This window comes from Bos javanicus, chromosome 1 (genome assembly GCF_032452875.1).
Source record: "Bos javanicus breed banteng chromosome 1, ARS-OSU_banteng_1.0, whole genome shotgun sequence".
Taxonomy (NCBI): Eukaryota; Metazoa; Chordata; class Mammalia; order Artiodactyla; family Bovidae; genus Bos; species Bos javanicus.
In genome coordinates, this window is record NC_083868.1 from 136,739,257 (window position 1) to 136,760,786 (window position 21,530).

General features: G+C 36.8%; 1 protein-coding gene across 1 annotated transcript in view; it reads right to left on the reverse strand.

The window, feature by feature from the left end:
- Nucleotides 1-21,530, reverse strand: part of UBA5 (ubiquitin like modifier activating enzyme 5) — a 31,757-nt gene that overhangs the window by 3,524 nt on the left and 6,703 nt on the right. Inside the window, exons 4-9 of the mRNA XM_061421381.1 lie at nucleotides 19,388-19,497; nucleotides 17,429-17,515; nucleotides 16,428-16,512; nucleotides 14,472-14,576; nucleotides 14,165-14,292; nucleotides 720-855 (exon numbers count right to left, since the gene is read on the reverse strand). Coding sequence (XP_061277365.1) covers nucleotides 720-855; nucleotides 14,165-14,292; nucleotides 14,472-14,576; nucleotides 16,428-16,512; nucleotides 17,429-17,515; nucleotides 19,388-19,497 — 651 coding nt within the window. The remainder of the gene's footprint in view (nucleotides 1-719; nucleotides 856-14,164; nucleotides 14,293-14,471; nucleotides 14,577-16,427; nucleotides 16,513-17,428; nucleotides 17,516-19,387; nucleotides 19,498-21,530) is intronic.

Genomic DNA, 21,530 nt, shown 5'->3' on the forward strand with positions numbered 1-21,530 from the left:
CTAAATGTCTATCAATAGATAACTGGATAAAGGTGTGGTACATATGTACAATGGAATATGACTCAGACATAAAAAAATTTACTATCTGCAACTACAAGGCATGGATAGAACTACAAGGCATTATGTTCAATGAAATAAGTCAGACAACCAAAGATAAATACCATATAATCTCACTTAAATAAAGGACCTAGAAACAAAACAAAAGGAAAACAGACTCACAGATACAGAGAACAAATAATGTTGCCATAAGAGACGTGGGGGTGCAAAATAAGTGACGTGAACAAAAAGGTCTAAACCTATAATTACATAATAAGTCACAGAAATACAATTTACAGCATAGGGAATATAGTCAATAATATTTTAATAACTTTTCATAGGAAGAGATGATAACTAGACTTCTCACAGTGATCATTTGATAATGTATGCAAATGTAAGATCATTACGTGGTACACCTGAAACTAGCATAATATGTGTGTCAACAATATTTTAGCTTAAAAAATTAAAATTTAAAAACAGAATTCAGACAAGCTTTTTATCTTACAAAAAACAAGAAAGGACTTTGAACAAAATTTTCATTTTTAAAGCATGGTGAATAAATTAGAACTTTAAAAATCCAGAATCCATTTACCTTGTATTCCAAGTCTAAATAATTACTTCTTTTTCAAGTTTTTGTCCTATGCAATATGATCTCTCATGCATTGTGACACATTGACATATACCTTATATTCCTTCTGCTGCTTCCTACAGTTTCTGTCATCACACTGAGGATTTGGCTTCATGGACATAGTAGGGAAAAAATCCTGCATTGCATTGTATCCAAGGTAAAAACTAACAGTACCAAAATTTAACAGAAACCTATAAAAACAAAGCAGACTTAAATAAAGAAACAAAACCATAAAAATATTAGAAAAAACTGACCCTTTAAAAAAAATTATTTTCAAGGTAATGACTTTTGAAACAAGAACCCAGAAAACAATTTTTTTATCTTGTTTATAGGGCCTGGCTTATAGTAGATTATCTTGAATTAAACAACAGAATGCACTATTATTTTTTGAACCTGTAATCAAGATAAAATGCTGCCAATTAAACTATGACATGTCAATAACATTAAGAAGCATATTAATTTCAGAGAAGTTAAAATGTGAGATATCAAAGATATCTTAAAGACATCTTTGAGATATGGTTCTAAATCTCAGTTTTAAAAGTTTTTATATATGACACTGCAAAGTTTGCTATCTTAAATTTGTATTAAATCTCAATACAATTTTACACAAGTATTCACTCATGTAATAATCACTACCAGATCAAAATATAGTTGGCCCTCCATACCTATGGGGAATTGATTCCCTAACACCCCCACCCCAGGGTACCAAAATTAAGTCCTGCATAATATTTGCAGATAACCTGTGCACATCCTCCCATATACTTTAAATCATCCTGGTGGCTCAGACAGTAAAGAATCTGCTTGCAATGCAGGACACCAGAGTTTGACTCCTTGGTCAGGAAGATTTTCTGGAGAAGGGAATGGCTACCCACTTCAGTACTCTTGCCTGGAGAAATCCATGGACAGAAGCAGGCTACAGTCCACACAGTCACAAAGAGGCTGACATGACTGAGCAACTAAGCCCTGAGCACTTTCACTTAGATTACTTACAATACCTAATATAAATGCTATGTAAAAAGAAAGTGAAAGTGAAGTCGCACAGTCATGTCCGACTGTGACCCCATGGACTGTAGCCTCCCAGGTTCCTCCATCCACGGGATTTTCCAGGCAAGAATACTGGAGTGTGTTGCCATTTAAATAGTCCTAAATATAATGCAAATACTATATAAATAGTTAACAGCCTGTGGCAATTCACATTTTGCTGTTTGGAACTTTATGGATTTTTTTTAGATCTACAACTGGTTGATTCTGCAGATGCAGAACCCAAGGAAATTAAGGACCAGCTATATAGTGCATTTCCAATATGCCACAAAGCACCCTTGCTCCCTTACATTTGAATCTGATTCCTTTTATTTATTTATTTTTTAAGTTTTTATGTATTTATTTATTTTTGGCTACCCTGGGTCTTCATTGCTGCACACCGGCTTTTCTCCAGTTCAGCGTGCAGTCTTCTTATTGCAGTGGCTTCTCTTGTTGCAGTACATGGGCCCTAGAGCACTCAGACTTGAGTAGTTGGGGCACGTAAGCCCAGTAGTTGAGGCATGTGGAGTATAGAGTGCAGGCTAAGTAGTTACAGCACATGGGCTCAGTTGCCTCTCGGCTTCCCAGAGCAGGAATTGAACCTGTGTCCCCTGCACTGGCAAGGGTATTCTTAACCACTGGACCACTGAGGGAGTCCCTAATTCCTTTTAGAAGCTTGTCAGTAGAGGAAAAATCATTTACAAACATAAACAACAAAAGGAAAAGAAATCGAAAAATGCATAGTCTCAACATACAACAAAAAAAGACAAAACTGAACAGAGAGAACAAGGCGGCAGAGCAGAAGGTGGACATGGAGTACTTCTCCCTCCACGGATACATCAGGAATGTATCTTGAGACACACAAGTGCGTGCACAACACCAGCTGAGAGCGGACAGGAGTACCAGACCAGCGGAAAAGAACATATAGAACCATGCAAAACTTGGTAGGGTGAAGGAACTAGGGGGAAAAACAGGAGTGGTACTAGGCCTGGACCTGCCCTCCGTGGGTGGGGAAACTGAAGCAGGGGTACGATCTCCACATTAGGGCAATTGTCTGAGTCAGAGGAGAAATATTTAAGGCTGAGAGTGAAACAGCTGATATGTGGCAACCTAAATACAATGAGAATCAGAAGTCCTTGCCGCAGCCATATGTACCCCGGACAGGGAAGCAGGTGCCCTAGAAGGTGCAGCAGCTGGGAGCTGGAGCTTAGGGATTGTGGAGCAATCCCCAGGTGAGAGCTGTTGTTCACTGCAGACAGATGGACCGAGGGGATGTGAGGGATGAGATTGTGGTAGGAAATGACTGTGGAGGAAAGCCAGGCAGCCATGGAAGCAAGTTGATACTGCTAAGTCAAACTAGGGGGTGTAGCCATCACAATAGCCTCTCTCTCCACACATGCCAACATCAGCAGCTGACAACAGACTGGCCCATCAAGCACCTGACGCACTGAACTACAGACTAGGACCACACCCAGGGCACTCCTTTAAGTGACTGATGCATGGAACAGAGTAGGACTCCACCCAGGGTGCCTGTTTAAGTGCCGGACACACCAATCTACAGAGTAGGACCCCAGCCAGGGGGTCCTTCTATGTCCTTGACATGCTGATCAACAAAGAAATACCCCAAAAGGGAGCCCTCTAAGGGCCTGAACAGGTGGAGCTATGGAGAAAGACTAGCCAAAAAGGCTTCTGATCGCCAACTACCAGAGGCTCGAAAAAAGACTCTGATAGGGCCATAACTCCTGTGGCTGAGGTAGTCCGTGTCCCTGCAGACTTGGTGCCACCAGGGTCCCAGAGACCCAAGTAGCTGTGCCACCTTCATGCTCAACCTTCACTGAGGGAGAGCTGCCACAAGCAAAAAAAAAGTCTTCCCATCTATGCACGTGGGGTCGTTTCCATCGTGTTCAACTCATTGTGACCTTGTGCACCGTGGCCTGCCAGGCTTCTGTCGGGGGGCATTCCCCAGGCAAGAACACTAGAATGTATTGGCCATTACTGGTTTCCATACCCTTCTTTAGAAGCACTATATTTCCTGCTGCCCTAGTCGCCGACTCCTCTGAGTACCTGGTGCTGCCAGAAACCCTGCGACCCAAGCAGCTGCACCACCTCCACACCTGGCCCTCACAGGGGCAAACCCAAGTCCTCCAGGGCAGCCTAAGGAGCAAACCCCTGTGGACAAACCACATGCAGAGGTGGAAATAAATCACAAATGAAACCCAGGGGCAATATGGCTAAGCAAGAAGACCCAAAACTTCCCACCAGCTGTACAAGCTGCAGATTAAATCCACATGATCAAATAGGCAGACTTTGTGTCTACGGAATATGTAAAAGGACATTGAGAGCTCCCACAAAAGAAAACACACTAGTTCTGATAGCTGTGGAAAATGGAGGCAAGAACACACAGAAGTAAGACCAGATTAGAATCTGAGCTGCCCCAACAGCAGGTCCAGAGACCAGCACAGTGTTGGAAGGTACCCTAGGTGGGTAAGGGGGACTGTGACTGGACCCTGACAGAAGTGATTCAAGAAAAACATTTATTCTTCTTATGTTTTGACTTCTGTAGTTTCTTTTGGATTTTTCTTTTATTTTTTCCCACCTCTGTTGTAGTTATGATTTTAATGGCACTATGAAATCTAATTAAGCTTTTAAGTTGTTTTTTTTTTTTTTCCAATCACACTTTTTATTGTTATAAACCTCTGCCTCTATGTTGGGCTTTTGCAGTTCTACAGAGTTTTCCTTTTTTTCTTCCTTTCCTCTACCTTTTTTTCTAATTTTAATTTTTAACTTTTAAAAACCTATTATTTTTTTCTACATTTACTCCTTTTTTTGCTTTTCCTACTGTTCCTTTACTCTTGCAGTTAATCTTCAATGTATGTAAATCTTTCTAAAGCTATATTTAACTTTTCATATCTATTCTTTTTTTCTTTTCTTTCTTTCCTTTCCTCACAACATATTTGTTAGTTTTGTTTTCATTGCTTTATTCCTCATTTGGCACCTTACTTTAGTTTTGTTTTCCAGTTTGTGCTATAGTTTGTTTTGTTCTTAACTGGTAGATATAACTTTTGGATTGCTCTGTTCACTGTGTCAATCTATTGTATTTTATTTTTGTTGGACTGTTTTGATTTTGCTAATGGATGTATATGCATATGTGTATATTCCATTATTTTAATTATTATTTGCCTGATTTTGTAACTGCCATTTGTCTGGGGTTCACCTTTGGTTTCTCATATTGGGGTATTTGTTTTAATCTAACACATAATGCCATAACAAACCACTTGTGGAATCTTCATTTCTGAACAGAGATCAAGCCCTGAGCCTTTGGAGTGGGAGCACTAACTCCAACCCTAGACTACCAGAGAACTAACCATAGGGAGTATCAAATAGTGAGAACACACACAAAGGAAACCACTTGAATACAAGACCAGGTATCACCCAACCACCAGTAGCACCCTGTGCAGGACACCTCATTCAAACAACCAAAACAAAAATACAAACCCAATCGTCAGCAGACAGGATTACCACCTACTCAACCTTGCTCATCAGAAGAAACACAAAAAAAAACTTAGCACAAATCTCACCATATTCAAAGCTTACACAAACCACTGGACCAACCTGAAGAGGGCAGAAACCAAAAAGAAGGAAGAATTCAACCTTAAAGCCTGGGGAAAGGAGACCTCAAACACAATAAATTAAAAATAAATAATAATGTAAAGGTAGAGAAATACTGCACAAATGAGGGAATAAGCTAGAAACACAGAAGTCCAAATAAATGAAGAGGAAATAGGCAAACTACCTGAAAAATAATTCAGAATAATGATAGTAAAGATGATCAAAACCCTTGAAAACAGAATGGAGAAAATGCAAGAATCAATTAACAAAGACCTAGAAGAATTAAAGAGTAAACATACAAACAACACAATTAATGAGATTAAAAATATTCTAGAAGGAATCAACAGCAGAATATCTAAAGAAGAAGAATGAATCAGTGAGCTGGAAGATAAAATGGTGGAAATAACTTCTGAAGAGCAGAATAAAGTAAAAAGAATGCAAAAAACTGAGGAAATTCTCAGAGACCTCGGGGACAATATCAAACACACCAACACTGAATTATAGGGGTCCCAGAAGAAGAAGAGAAAAAGAAATGGTATGAGAAAATTTTTGAAGAGGTTATAGTTGAAAATTCCCCAACATGGAAAACGAAATAGTCAATTAAGCCCAAGAGTGGGAAAGAGTTCCATACAAGATAAACCCAAGGAGAAACATGCCAAGACACACACTAATCAAAGTAACAAAGATTAAATACAAAGAATATTAAAAGCAACAAAGGAAAAGCAGTAAGTTACATACAAGGGATACCCCATATTTTTCACAGCTGATCTTTCATCAGAAACTCTGCAGGCCAGAAGGGAATGGCTGGATTATATTTAAAGTACTGAAAGGGAAAAATCTACAACCAAGTTTACACTACCCGACAAGGATCTCATTCAAAACTGATGGAGAAATCAAAAGCTATTCAGACAAGCAAAAGTTAAGAGAATTCGGTACCACCAAATCAGCTTTACAACAAGTGTTAAAGGGACTTATATAGTCAAGAAATACAAGAGGAAAAAAAGATCTACAAAATCAAACCCCAAAGAATTAAGAAAATAGCAACAGAAACATATATATCAATAATTACTTTAAGCATAAATGGATTAAATGCTCCAACTGAAAGACACAAATTGGCCAAATGGATACAAAGACCCATATATATGCTGTCTACAAGAAATCCACTTCTGACTTAAAGACACATATAGACTGAAACTGAGAGGAAGGAAAAATATATTCCATGCAAATAGAAAGCAAAAGAAAGCTGGAGTAGCAATCCTCGTATCAGATAAAATAGACATTAAAGTAAAGAATACTACAAGAGATAAGGAAGGACACTACATAATGACCAAGGGATCAATCCAAGAGGGAGACATAACTGTACATATCTATGCACCCAACATAGGAGCACCTCAGTACATAAGACAGACACTAACAGACATAAAAGGAGAAATTGGCAGTAACACAATAATAGTAGGAGAGGTCAACACCCCACTCACATCAATGGACAGATCATCAAAACAGAAAATTAATAAGGAAACACAAGCCTTAAATGATACATTAGATAGATGAATCTCACTGATATCTTCAGAGCATTCCACCCAAATGCAGAAGAATACACCTTCTTCTCAACTACACATGGAACATTCTCCACAACAGACCACATCTTGGCTCACGAATCAAACCTCAGTAAATTGAAGAAAAATTGAAACCATATCAAGCATGTTTTCTGACCACAATGCTATCAGACTAGATATCAATTACAAGAAAAAACTGTAAAAAAACACAATCATATGGAGATTAAACAATACATTTCTAAATAATCAACAGGTTACTGAAGAAACCAAAAGGGAAATAAAAAAATTTCTAGAAACCAATGACAATGAAAACACAACTCAAAACCTATGGGAAGCAGCAAAAGCAGGGCTAAGAGGGAAGTTTACAGCAATACAATCCTACCTTAAGAAACAAGAAAAACATCAAGTAGACAACCTAACTTTATACCTGAAAGAACTGGAAAAAGAGCAAACCCCACCCCCCAAAATTAGCGGAAGGAAAGAAATCAAAAAGATCAGAGCAGAAATACATGTAAAAGAAATGAAAGAAACAACAGTAAAGATTAATAAAACTAAAAGATGGTTCTTTCAGAAGATAAACATAGTTGACAAACATTTAGCCAGACTCATCAAGAACAAAAGAGAGAGAAGAATCAAATCAACAAAATTAGAAATGAAAAAGGAGAGGTTACAACAGACAATGCAGAAGTACCAAGGATCATAAGAGACTATTATGAACTAAAACATGGCAATAAAATGGATAACCTGGAAGAAATGGACAGATTCTTAGAAAAGTTCAATCGTCTGAGACTGATCCAAAAAGAAAATAGAAATTATGAAAAATCAAATTACAAGCACTGAAATTGAAGCTGTGAACAAGTATCCCCCAAAAAACAAAAGCCCAGGAGCAGATGGTTTCACAGGAGAATGCTATCAAACATTCAGAGAAGAAATAATGAATATCCTTCTAAAACTCTTTCAGAAAATTGCAGAGGAAGGAACCCTTCCAAATCCATTCCACAGGCTACCATCACCCTGATACCAAAAGTAGACAAAACAACACAGAAAAAGAAAACTACAGGCCAATATCACTGATGAACATAGATGCAAAAATACTCAACAAAATTTTAGCAAACAGAATTCAGCAACACATTTAAAAGCTCATACACCATGATCAAGTTGGGTTTATTCCAGAGTTGCAAGGATTCTTCAATGTATGCAAATCAATCAATGTGATACACCATATAAACCAATTGAAAGATAAAAACCATATGATAATCTTAGATGCAGAAAATGCCTTTGACAAAATTCAGCACCCATTTATGATTAAAACTCTTCAAACAATGAGCACAGAAGGTACCCACCTCAACATAGTAAAAGCCATATATGATAAGCCTACAGCAAACATTATTCTTAATAGTGAAAAACTGAAAGCATTCCCTCTAAGATCAGGAACAAGACAAGGGTGTCCACTTTCGCCACTATTAGTCAACATCGTTTTGGAATTTCTAGCTACAGCAATCAGAGAAGAAAAAGAAATAAAAGGAATCCAGATCAGAAAAGAAGAAGCAAAGCTCTCACTGTTTGCAGATGACATGCTACTATACATGGAAAACCCTAAAGACAGTTTCAGAAAATTACTAGAGCTAATCAGTGAATTTGGGGCTTCCCTGGTAGCTCAGACAGTAAAGCGTCTACCTAGTAAAGTCGCAGGATACAAAATCAATACACAGAAATCACTTGCATCTCTATATACTAACAATGAAAAATCAGGAAAACAAATTGAGGAATCAATCCCATTCATCACTGCAACAAAAAGAATAAAATATTTAGGAATAAACTTACTTAAGGAAACAAAAGAAATATACACCTAAAATTATAAGACGCTGATGAAAGAAATCAAAGATGACATAAATAGACGGAGAGTTTTCCATGTTCCTGGGTAGGAAGAATCAATATTGTGAAAATGACTATACTACCAAATGCAATCTACAATTTAATGTCGTCCATATGAATTTACCAATAAAATTTTTCACAGAACTAGAACAAAAAATTTCACAATTCATATGGAAACACAAAAGACCCTGAAAAGCCAAAAGATTCTAGAGAAAGAAGAATGGACCTGGAGGAATCAACCTTCCTGACCTCAGATTATACTACAAAGCTACAGTCATCAAAACAGTATGGTACTAGCACAAAAACAGAAATGTAGACCACTGGAACAAGATAGAAAGCCCAGAAATAAACCCATGTACCTATGGGTACGTTATTTTTGAGAAAGGAGGCAAGAACATACAATGGGGCAAAGACAGCCTCTTCAACAAATGGTGCTGGGAAAACTGGACAGCTACATGTAAAAAAAATGAAATTAGAACACTTCCTAACACCATATACAAAGATAAACTCAAAATTGATTAAAGACCTAAATATAAGACCAGAAAATAAAACTCTAGAGGAAAGCATAGCCACAACATTCAATGACATAAATCAAAGCAAGATCCTCTATGAGCCACCTTCTAGAGTAATGGAAATAAAATCAAAAGTAAACAAGTGAGACCTGATTAAACTTAAAAGCTTTTGCACAGCAAAGGAAACTATAAGCAAGGTGAAAAGACAACCCTCAGAATGGGAGAAAATAGCAAATGAAACAACAGACAAAGTATTAATTTCCAAAATATACAAGCAGCTCATACAACTCAGAACCAAAAACACAAACAGCCCAATCAAAAAGTGGGAAAAGGCCTAAACAGACATTTCTCCAAAGAAGACATACAGACAGCTAACAAACATGTGAAAAGATGCTCAACATCACTTATTGTTAAAGAAATGCTAGGATGGGGAACACATATATACCTGTGGTGGATTCATTTTGATATTTGGCAAAACTAATACAATTATGTAAAGTTTAAAAATTAAATAAAATTAAAAAAAAAAAACAAAAAACTACAATGAGCTATCACCTCACATCAGTCAGAATGGTCATCATCAGAAAGTCTACAAACAATAAATGCTGGAGAGGGTGTGGAGAAAAGGGAATGTTCCTGCATTGTTGGTAAGAAGGTAAATTGATATAGCCACTACGGAACACGATATGGAGATTCCTTAAAAAACTAGGAATAAGACCACCATATGCCCAGCAATCCCACTGCTAGGCATATATCCTGAAGAAATCCAAACTGAAAAGACACATGTATCCCACTGTTCACTGCAGTGCTATTTACAATAGCTAGAACATGGAAGCAACCTAGATGTCCATCAACAGATGAATGGATAAAGAAGCTGTGGTACATATATGCAATGGAATATTACTCAGCCATAAAAAGGAATGCATTTGAGTCAGTTCTAATGAGGTGGATGAACCTAGAGTCTATATACAGCATGAAGTAAATCACAAAGAGAAAAATTAATATTGTGTACTAATGCATATATATGGAATCTAGAAAAACAGTACTGAAGAATTTATTTGCAGGGCAGCAGTGGAGAAACAGACATAGATAATAGACTTATGGACATCGGGAGAGGGGAGGAGAGGGTGAGATGTATGGACAGAGTAACATGGAAACTTACATTACTAGATGTAAAATAGATAGCCAATGGGAATTTGCTGTATGGCTCAGGAAATTCAAACAGGGGCTCTGTATCAACCTAGATGGGTGGGATGGGGAGGGAGATGGGAGGGAGGGTCAAAAGGGAGGCGATATATGTATACCTATGGCTGATTCATGTTGCGATTTGACAGAAAACAACAAAATTCTATAAAGCAATTATCCTTCAATTAAAAATACAAATAAATTTTTTCTAAAACTGAGCAGAGGACATAAGACAATTCACAGAAAAATATAAATGCTCAAGCCTTTGCACAATTGGAAATTAAAATGAGATACCCTTTTTTCACATGTCAAATTGACAAAGAGTTTGATGACTAACATCATATACAAAAATAAAATCAAAATGGAGTAATGATCTAAATCTAAAACCTAAATGTTTCCTAGAGGGAAACATAAGCAGAACACTCATTGACATAAATTGTAGCAATATTTTCTTGGATCTGTCTCCTACAGTAATGGAAATGAAAAGAAAATTAAACTTCTGCACAGCGATGGAAACCATAAACAAAACAGAGACAAACTATGAACTGGGAGAAAATATCCACAAACTATGACCAATAAGAGGTTAATTTCCAAAATATACAAACTCATATAGCTTAATATCAAAAAACAATCCAATCAAAAAATGGGCAGAAGACCTAAACAGACTTTTTTCCAAAAAAGACATACAGATGGCCAAAAAGCACATAAAAAGATGCTCAATATAGTTAATCATTAGAAAAATGCAAATCCAAACTACAATGAGGTATCACCTTACACTGGTCAGAATGGGCTTCATCAAAAGGTCTACAAATAATAAATGCTGGAGAGGATTTGGAGAAAAAGGAACCCTCTTACACTGTTGGTTGGGATGTATATTGGTGTAGCCACTAGGAGAACAGTATGGAAGTTCTTTAAAAAATTAAGAATAGAGTTTTCATATGATACAAGAATCCCACTCCTTGGCATATATCCACAGAAAACTCATTTGAAAAGATACATGCATCCCAATGTTCACAGCAGCACTATTCACAACAGCCAAGACATGGAAGCAACGTGAAAGTCCACTGACAGAAAAATGGATGAATGTGTGGTGTATATATATAAAATGAAATATTACTCAGTCATTAAAACAAGAATGAAATAATGCCATTTGCAGTAACATAGATGGACCTAGAGATTATCATACTAAGTGAAGTAAACCAAAGACCAATATCATCTGGTACCACTTATATGTGGAATCTAAAAAACTTGATACAAATAAACATTTACAAAACAGAACAGATACACATAGAAAACAAATTTATGGTTACCAAAGAGGATGGTAGGTCGGCAGAAAGGGAGGAGGATAAATTAGGAGTATGGGATTAACATATACACACTAAATATATAAAATAGGAAAACAAGGACCCAATATACAGAACAGGGAACTACACTCAATATCTTGTAATAACTTATGAAGGAAAAAAAGCTGAAAAAGAATATATATGACTTTGCTGTAAACTTCAAAAATAAAAGTTTGATAACACCTAATGTTATGAAAGATCTGGACAAACCAAAACTGTCATGGAAACGTACAATCCTTTTGAAGGAGAAATTTAGTAGTATCTGTCAAAATAAGTATTGCATAAACTTAGAAATTATACTTCTAAAAATTCACACTATAAAAATCTAGTTTACAAAGACAGAAGGCAAATTGTTTTTTGCAGCATTGTTAGTAACAGCAAAAAAAAAAAAAAACCATAATCTGTAAGTAGCCTAAATGTCCATCAACAGATATGATACATCTAGACCTACAGATGTACAGAGAGATACTTTATAGAAATGACTATTTTCCCCCTTCTTCATAACATACAATAAAATATTGTGTTTAGATAGGACCTATTGAAGTCCGACAGACTATTTGTCTTATATGAAATAGTCACAGAGAGTTGCCTTGAGAGTTCTTATGTGTGCTGGTATTTCTTTGCTGGTAGGTGATACTAAGATTAGAGTGCCTCTCTGTATCATGTAGCAATTTTTTCTTATTATATTGGATGCTGAAAAACATAATTAAGCTTATTAACAGTGTAAAGTGAGGTAAAAAAATGGCCTGAATTAAGGAACAACTAAAGTAGTTCTGCTTTTCATAAAGTATGAGTTGGTTCAAAAACTGACATTAATTTTAGCCGCAAAGAAACATTTGTCCTTAAAAAAAAAGAATAAAGAAAACCTTGTCCTTATTAGCTATAGTTTAGATGTGTGGTTGCTGGGGTATCTATTTATGTATAGCAGAGATATTACCCTAGTTAAAGTTTAATCACATATTATTTTTATTAATAAATAATAAGCATCAATGGCAGAAAGTGAAGAAGAATTAAAGAGCCTCTTGATGAAAGTGAAAGAGGAGAGTGAAAAAGTTGGCTTAAAACTCAACATTCAGAAAACTACAATTATGGCATCTGGTCCCATCACTTCATGGCAAACAGATGGGGAAACAAACAATGGAAACAGTGACAGACTTTATTTTAGGGGGCTCCAAAATCACTGCAGATGGTGACTACAGCCATGAAATTAAAAGACGCTTGCTCCTTGGAAGAAAAGCTAGGACCAACCTAGACAGCATATTAAAAAGCAGAGACGTTACTTTACCAACAAAGATCCATTTAGTCAAACCTATGGTCTTTCCAGTAGTCATTTATGGATGTGAGAGTTGGACTATAAAGAAAGCTGAGAGTCAAAGAATTGATGCTTTTGAACTGTGATGTTGGAGAAGACTCTTGAGAGTCCCTTGGACTGCAAGGAGATCAAACCAGTCAATCCCAAAGGAAATCAATCCTGAATATTCATTGGAAGGACTGATGTTGAAGCTGAAACTCCAATACTTTGGCCACCTGATGCACAGAACCAACTCAAGAGGAAAAACCCTGATGCTGGGAAAGACTGAAGGTGGGAAGAGAAGGGGATGACAGAGAATAAGATGGTTGGATGGCATCACCGACGCGATGGACATGAGTTTGAGTAAACTCTGGGAGTTAGTGATGGACAGGGTAGCCTGGTGTGCTGTAGACCATGGGACTGCAAAGAGCTGGACACAACTGAGCGACTGAACTGAACTGAATAAGCATCAAATCAAGCGAGTATGTCTGTGCCTAGGTCTTCACCCTTCGGCCAAACCTGCAGATGTAAATCATTTGGTTAAGGCTTCATAAATAAATATATCAGTACTACTGTAGCATTTAACAAGAGCTATTCCAAATGGAGAAAGTAACACAATTATGTGTGTGCTCATGTGTGTAAATTAATACATATTTAAATTAAATATATTAGATTTATTTATTTATAAATGAAGGGCTACCCTGGTGGTTCACTCGGTAAAGAATCTACCTGCAACGCAGGAGACTGACTGCCTGCAATGCAGGGGACCCAGATTCAATCCCTAGGTTGGGAAGATCCCCTGGAGAAGGAAATGGCAACCTGCTTCAGTATTCTTGCCTGAGAAATCCCATGGACAGAGGAGCCCGGTGGGCTACAGTCCATGGGTAGCAAGAGTTGGACACGACTTAGTGACTAGACCACTACCACCATATATAAATTAAATTAAAAATATATAAATTAAACCACTACCATATATAAAGTATACATATATTACACATGTATAAAATTTTAAAATATCTGTAAAGTTAAATTTAAAAAATTAGATACTTAGCTGGTAACTCCAATTTTGAAATGTTTGTCAAAAGTAAACAGAAAAATTATTCTTCACTCACTTTAACACATTTTGTACCAAGATCCCAGCAACCACTCCCATAGTAGTAGGAAGACTGGCTGCACAAACACCTTCTCGTTTCAGAGTCTTCTCATCAATATTTGCAGCAACTACAAGTGGCGGAGCACACTACATGGAAAAGAATTAAAAAATGTGTATTTCAAAAGACAAGGAAAGAAGTATTCAATGTTCCAAATAGTATTCCACCACATTCAAAGTTTGGTTTTCCTTTGAACTATAAATATTTTCCCCTAGGAACTCTAGTACTTAACAATGAAAAATAATAACTCAAAATGAATCATGCGTACCGCAAAACAAGCAGATTCTCCAGGGATTATGAGCTGTATATGCCCTGAAACTGCATTTTCACTGACCCCAGACTCCATCCATGTTTGTCCAAGCTCATTACAAGCCTTAAAAGAAATAAGCGAAAAATAAGAACATTAAAAAAAAAAAGTAATTTACCGTAAGTTTTTTCGTGAAAAACTGGAGTTTAACAAAATGAATTACAAAGAGTTTGTAAAAATACATTTTAAGAAACAAGAAAACTGTAAATAATGAAATTCCTTAGCAACTGAGACTCTGCTTAGAAAAGTAACCAATAGCATTCAGGTAAGCAGTCAATAAATACCTAATTAAACTGAACCAAAGCATACTGGATTTCTTATTAATTAATATAAAACTTCACTTTTCTAAAATAATTTCAGCAACAAGAAACTGCAAAATGTTATTTGCAAAGTTGAAAACACAATAATTCAAAAGAAGAAGAATTCAGTTTTATTTTTGAAAAATCATGTTTGTAAGCTATCTTTACATATTTATACATTTACTTATAAGTAACAAAACTTAAAACCAATGCTGACCAAGAATAAGGCAGTATTCTAAGATATTCATTTATTTTAAAAATTATACATCAGAATTATCTGCTGTTTAATAGTTTCCTCTACTGGCCTAAGACAGAGTAGGATACTGAAACATATGCCTTACCAGCAAGGCTAGACAGGTCCCCTTAGAATAAATTTCAAAAACAGGATGAGATCACATTAAGAATAAATAAAACACATTATCAAAGGGCTTAAATGCAGAACTACTTTCAGAATGTGGAATATATACTGACAGAATAAACAGGAAATTAGTGAGAGGTAACAGGCAGGAAGGCCAGGGGCCTCCAAACAGAGGAGGTAGGCTGCAAGTGTCAGACATTCTTTCTCTCTCTTATGAGGCAGGAGGAAACAAACTAGTGATATATTTTTTTTCCCTTCTCTATACAAATTTAAAAAGAGGTTTCTCTTAAAATACTGTGTTGCCATAATGACACCTGGTTTCACCTGAAATTAACTATTCTCAAACCTTGAGCTAACCAATGCATTTTTCTTATGGAAATGTTTGTCTTAAGCTATGTTAATGTACTATGCATTTACCCCCGACTCTGTCTTCAAGTCCGTTTGCCTAAAGGCTCAGAACTGACTTGACAAACAGTATGTTATACTCATACATTGTTCTCTTAATGAAACTATGCTTTTGTATGGGAATATGCCTTCTTCATGTCAATAGTTTTATGGCCTGGGATGACTCACCTGGTGCCAAGATTATCTCAAAATGCATCTTGTGGGTGAGAGGCCTGGTGCCATTCTCTGAGTTTTGAGACATTTCCTTTTTTTAATTAGCAAACAGCTAGTAGCTATATAACATCCAGCTAAAGGCTAGCAGGGGGGTATTCTTTCTGCCCCCTTCTGATGTCTATGTCAGAAGCTTTCTCTATCTCCTTTATACTTTAATAAAACTTTATTACACAAAAGCTCTGAGCGATCAAGCCTCATCTCTGGCCCCGGATTGAATTCTTCTCCTCCAGAGGCCAAGAATCCCAGCCAAGACCAAGAATCCCGGCCAAGACCAAGAATCCTGGCGTCTTTTCCTGGTTCAGCAACAACATTTCAATAGGTAAACCCATGCTATGCTATGCTATGCTAAGTAGCTTCAGTCATGTCCGACTCTGTGCGACCCCATAGACGGCAGCCCAACAGGCTCCCCCATCCCTGGGATTCTCCAGGCAAGAATACTGGAGTGGGTTGCCATTTCCTTCTCCAATGCATGAAAGTGAAAAGTGAAAGAAGTCGCTCAGTCATGTCCGACTCTTAGCGACCCCATGGACTGCAGCCCATCAGGCTCCTCCATCCATGGGATTTTCTAGGCAAGAGTACTGGAGTGGGGTGCCACTGCCTTCTCCGAGGTAAACCCATGAGTATAACACAAAAGATACTCACTGTATTTATTGTCATTCGAGCTTCAAAATTATCCACACAGCTAAGAACTAGGTCAACAGGTTTTCCTTCTTCTAATCCACCATTACTATGCAAAGAAAACAAGTTTTATTGGAAAAAAATCAGGACACAAAATACAATCTTATTTGTTCAATCAACACATTTAGTCCTTCAGTAAATTTTTGAGTATAATTGTAACACAGAATTTAATATTAAAGACCCAGTATATATTAAGTCGGAGAAGGCAATGGCACCCCACTCCAGTACTCTTGCTTGGAAAATCCCATGGACAGAGGAGCCTGTTAGGCTGAAATCCATGGGGTCGCTAAGAGTCGGACACGACTAAGTGACTTCACTTTCACTTTTCACTTTCATGCATTGGAGAAGGAAATGGCAGCCCACTCCAGTGTTCTTGCCTGGAGAATCCCAGGGAGGGGGGAGCCTGGTGGGCTGCCGTCTATGGGGTCGCACAGAGTCGGAAACGACTGAAGTGACTTAGTATAGCATATATTAAGTATTCACTGTTATAAATATAATATCAATAATATTACAGTATTACTTATACTGAAGATGTACAGGGATAGCAGAAATATAAACTGTGTTCACAAAAATTACCATTTCTCTGTCAGCTTTTACAGAATTTTATTCATGTTTCACTACAAATGTAAATGTAATAAAAGTTAATTGAATACAATTTCAATAGTTTAGGTCTGCAGAAAACCATATTCAGATAGAAATATAACCTATAACACAGAACTTATAATGGAGGAGCCCTTGCTATATCATTATAATAACAGACATTCTGAGGCTTATTTTTATTTTGTTGTTACTATTGTTTAATGGACCATATATACTATTTACTAAGCTCCCACTATATAAAAATTACACAAAATATTAACTTTTAAAAATAAATATATCAACCTTCTCATTGAGTTAATTGATAGATTTTCTAATACTGAAAGTGAAATGGACATTGTGCAAAATACTCATAAATAAAATTTTACCTTATTCTATTCATGAAATGTTCAAAGTTTTCTACTGTGGTTATATTGTAGTTGTGTACTTCGAAAAGAACATCAGGATTAATGTTCCTAAAGGGAAAAAGAGAATGATTATAAAAACTACAAGTAGAACAGTCAAAGAAAGCAAGAAAAAGCACTAAAAAGAGCTAAAGATCATTTAACAGATATAAGAGAAATGGAATTCAAGCAATTCAAAGAAAATCCAAAGTCCTCTTCTACCTCTTTCATCCCACTCAGGGACCAAGTTCAAAACATGTAGAGTGTCAGAAGGATTACAAAAATATTCCCACAGTCTCAGTTCAGTCACTGAGTCATGTCCGACTCTTTGCAACCCCATGAACCGCAGCACGCCAGGCCTCTCTGTCCATCACCAATTCCTGAGTCCACCCAAACCCATGTCCATTGAGTTGGTGATGCCATCCAGCCATCTCATCCTCTGTCGTCCCCTTCTCCTCCTGCTCCCAATCCCTCCCAGCATCAGGGTCTTTTCCAATGAGTCAGCTCTTCACATCAGGTGGCCAAAGTATTAGAGTTTCAGCTTCAACATCAGTCCTTCCAATGAACACCCAGGACTGATCTCCTTCACAATGGACTGGTTTGATCTCCTTGCAGTCCAAGGGACTCTCAAGAGTCTTCTCCAACACCACAGTTCAAAAGCATCAATTCTTCTGTGCTCAGCTTTCTTTACAGTCCAACTCTCACATCCATACATGACCACTGGAAAAACCATAGCCTTGACTAGATGGACCTTTGTTGGCAAAGTAATGTCTCTGCTTTTGAATATGCTGTCTAGGTTGGTCATAAGTTTCCTTCCAAGGAGTAAGCGTCTTTTAATTTCATGGCTGCAGTCACCATCTGCAGTGATTTTGGAACCCAAAAAATTAAAGTCAGCCACTGTTTCCCCATCTATTTGCCATGAAGTGATGGGACCAAATGCCATGATCTTTGTTTTCTGAATGTTGAGCTTTAAGCCAACTTTTTCACTCTCTTCTTTCACTTTCATCAAGAGGATCTTTAGTTCTTCTTCACTTTCTGCCATAAGGGTAGTGTCATCTGTATATCTGAGGTTATTGGTATTTCTCCCAGAAATCTTGATTTCAGCTTGTGCTTCCTCCAGCCCAGGATTTCTCACGATGTACTCTGCACATAAGTTAAATAAGTAGAGTGACAATATACAGCCTACTCCTTTGACGTACTCCTTTTCCTATTTGGAACCAGTCTGTTGTTCCATGTCCAGTTCTAACTGTTCCTTCCTGACCTGCATACAGGTCTCTCAAGAGACAGGTCAGGTGGTCTGGTATTCCCATCTCTTTCAGAATTTTCCACAGTTTATTGTGATCCACACAGATGTGCTGGGAATTAAGCTTTTATCACCTCTGTTAACTACACAGTTCAGTCTAACACAAGAGCTTCTTTGCTTCTTATTCAATTCAGTGCAAGAACGTTTAGGAACATAAAGAAACATCCCAGAGTAAGAGCTGCCAAACTAGGTCCCTTGGGCCAAATCTGACTACCACCTTGCTACATTTTTTGTAAGGTCTGCAAACTAAGAGTAGTTTTTGTATTTTAAAATGGCTGCAAGAAAAGAAAAAAATCAAAAGAACAACAATATTTCATGATGTGAAAATTATAAGAAATTTAAATTTTAGATTCCATAAATAAAGTTTTATTGGAGCACAGTTTTGCTCATTTACTTTTATATTGCCTATAGGTACTACAACTGTATAGTTGAGCAGTTTTGACAAAGACCATATGGCTCTCAAAGCCTAAAATATTTACTATCTAGCTTATAGAGAAAAAGGCTGCCAACCCATATCTTTATGCATAAGTGAAACCTGCATTTTTATACAGGAAAATTCAGTTCCATTTATAAGTTAAGTGACTAAATACATACAGGAAGATTTCACCAATTTCAGTGCCTTCAACTGCTATTCCATTTACCTCAAAGTATGTTCTGCTGCTTGAACTTTACTTAATCCTGCTTGATGAGGTTGGAAGAAAAGTCTATTCATATTGGCCAGTTCCACCTTGTCATAGTCAAAGAGTAGCAACTAAAATGAAAATAGTGGTAATCTGATGAAAAGTGTACCAAAAAAGAAAAAAAAATAACGAACTAGTCGGCTAGTTAAAATCTGATGGGTTTAACTCTTTAACAGTAATAATATTAACTAACTTTGAAAAACTAGATGTCATATATTAACTCATTTAAGGATCACATGCAGTAAGAATATAGGTACTCTCCTCATTTTAGAAATAAGACAACTAGGGCACTTGCCCAAAAGCCACTCAGCTAATATGTAGTGAATATGGGATTCAAACTGAGGCATTCTCTGCTGTACTGCCCCTCTAAATGATTATCTCAAAAATTAATGTTCATTCCATTTCATGACAATTTTTACAAACTGTGCCAAAATCCTATTTCATTCCAATTATTGGCTCAAAGCCAACAACCCATTAGATAAATGAAAATTTTAAATAAGATAAAAAAATGCTGTAACTTAAAACCATGGTATAATACAATGCCTTTCATGAATATGGAACTAAATATACTCACGACATGGCTCAAACATTATTCCAAACAGAATGATTAAGCAGTTAATTTATATTTCCTGCTATATATTTAGGCATGATAGCATTTGTCAAACCTGTTCACCCAATTTTAAAATGGCCAAAAGGTCCATTTCCTATCAGTAAGAGCAGGTTGAACTCAAAGATATCCAAAGTCCTTTCTTTTTTTTGACTATATAAAATTAAACTTTTATTGGATGAGACTCAGAGTAGACTAGACATGGCAGGGGAAAAAGAGGATCAATGAACTTGAGCGCACAGCAATGCAATTTATCCAGAGTGAAGGAAAAAAGAACCAAAAAAAAATTGAGCCTCTAGACCTATGGAATAATTCAAAGCAGTGTAAAAGTGATATACTTTGCTATAGTTGCCAAAGTCACTTCTTTATCTAAAATTCTGTGACTTTGTCATACAATTCTCAGTGTTCCAAATCTAACAATAAAAACAAAAATGGGATGTTCTTCTTCTCAATACAGAAACTAAAGAAAGTTAACCCAGCCCTTAATATCTTGCTAGAAAAGACATCACTTATATTCTCTATAAGTTTCTAACCCTACTTAGTCTCTCCAAAATTTGGTTTATTTAAGCTCATTCAGACAGTATTTATTAGGTCAGGCCAAGTATTAAGTTTGAGTTTCAGCCTCATAGCTATATGAGTAAATTGTAGGAAATCCTAAATTTGAGGACAGGAGGTGTGAGTTGTAACTGTCAGTAATTAGCTCTGATTCTGGGTAAGTCACTTTAACTGTTTAGGTCTGTATCCTCATTTGTAAAATAAGGCAGTTGATCTAGATCTGGTTATCCAGGGTACCCCAGGAACTCAGGAAATTTTCAGGGATAAGAAGTGGGCTCTGGATCTCCAATCCTCCATTTCCCTACTTAACCACATGAAATAGCTTCTTGTTTCTGTTTTATACATTGAAGAAAGAGTTCTGAAACTTATCTATGCAGATTCTTAGCTTACAAACTTGAGTGCACTTGGAATCACTGTATTTAAAAATACAGATGTAAAAAAAATAAAATAAAAATTAAAATACAGATGTGTGGGTCTTATACCCAGAGGTTCTGATTACCTATTATGGGGTGCAGTCTGGACATAAGAAATTTTTTTGAACATCCCACGTGATTCTAACTACAACAATATCACAGGAGTTTGTGTTAAAATACAGATTCTGATTCAGCATGTCTTGAGTGGGACCTGGGAATCTTTGATTCTAACAAGCTCCCAGGTGATGCTGGGACCAGACTGAATAAGCAGTTCTTAAAGCACAGTCCCTGGAATATCATCAGAGCCACCTGGGAACTTGTTAGAAATTCTTAGGTCCATCTGCAACCTACAGAATCAAAACCACTGGGTTAGAGTTCAGTAATCTATGTTTCAATAAGCCTTCCAAGTGACTCCAGTGCACACTCAAACCAAAGACCCACAAATCTTCATGATCTCTACTACCCTTGGTCAATCAACTAGGGAATGTCAGCTATAAGCAATTGTTGACAGGCATTTATAAACTTATTG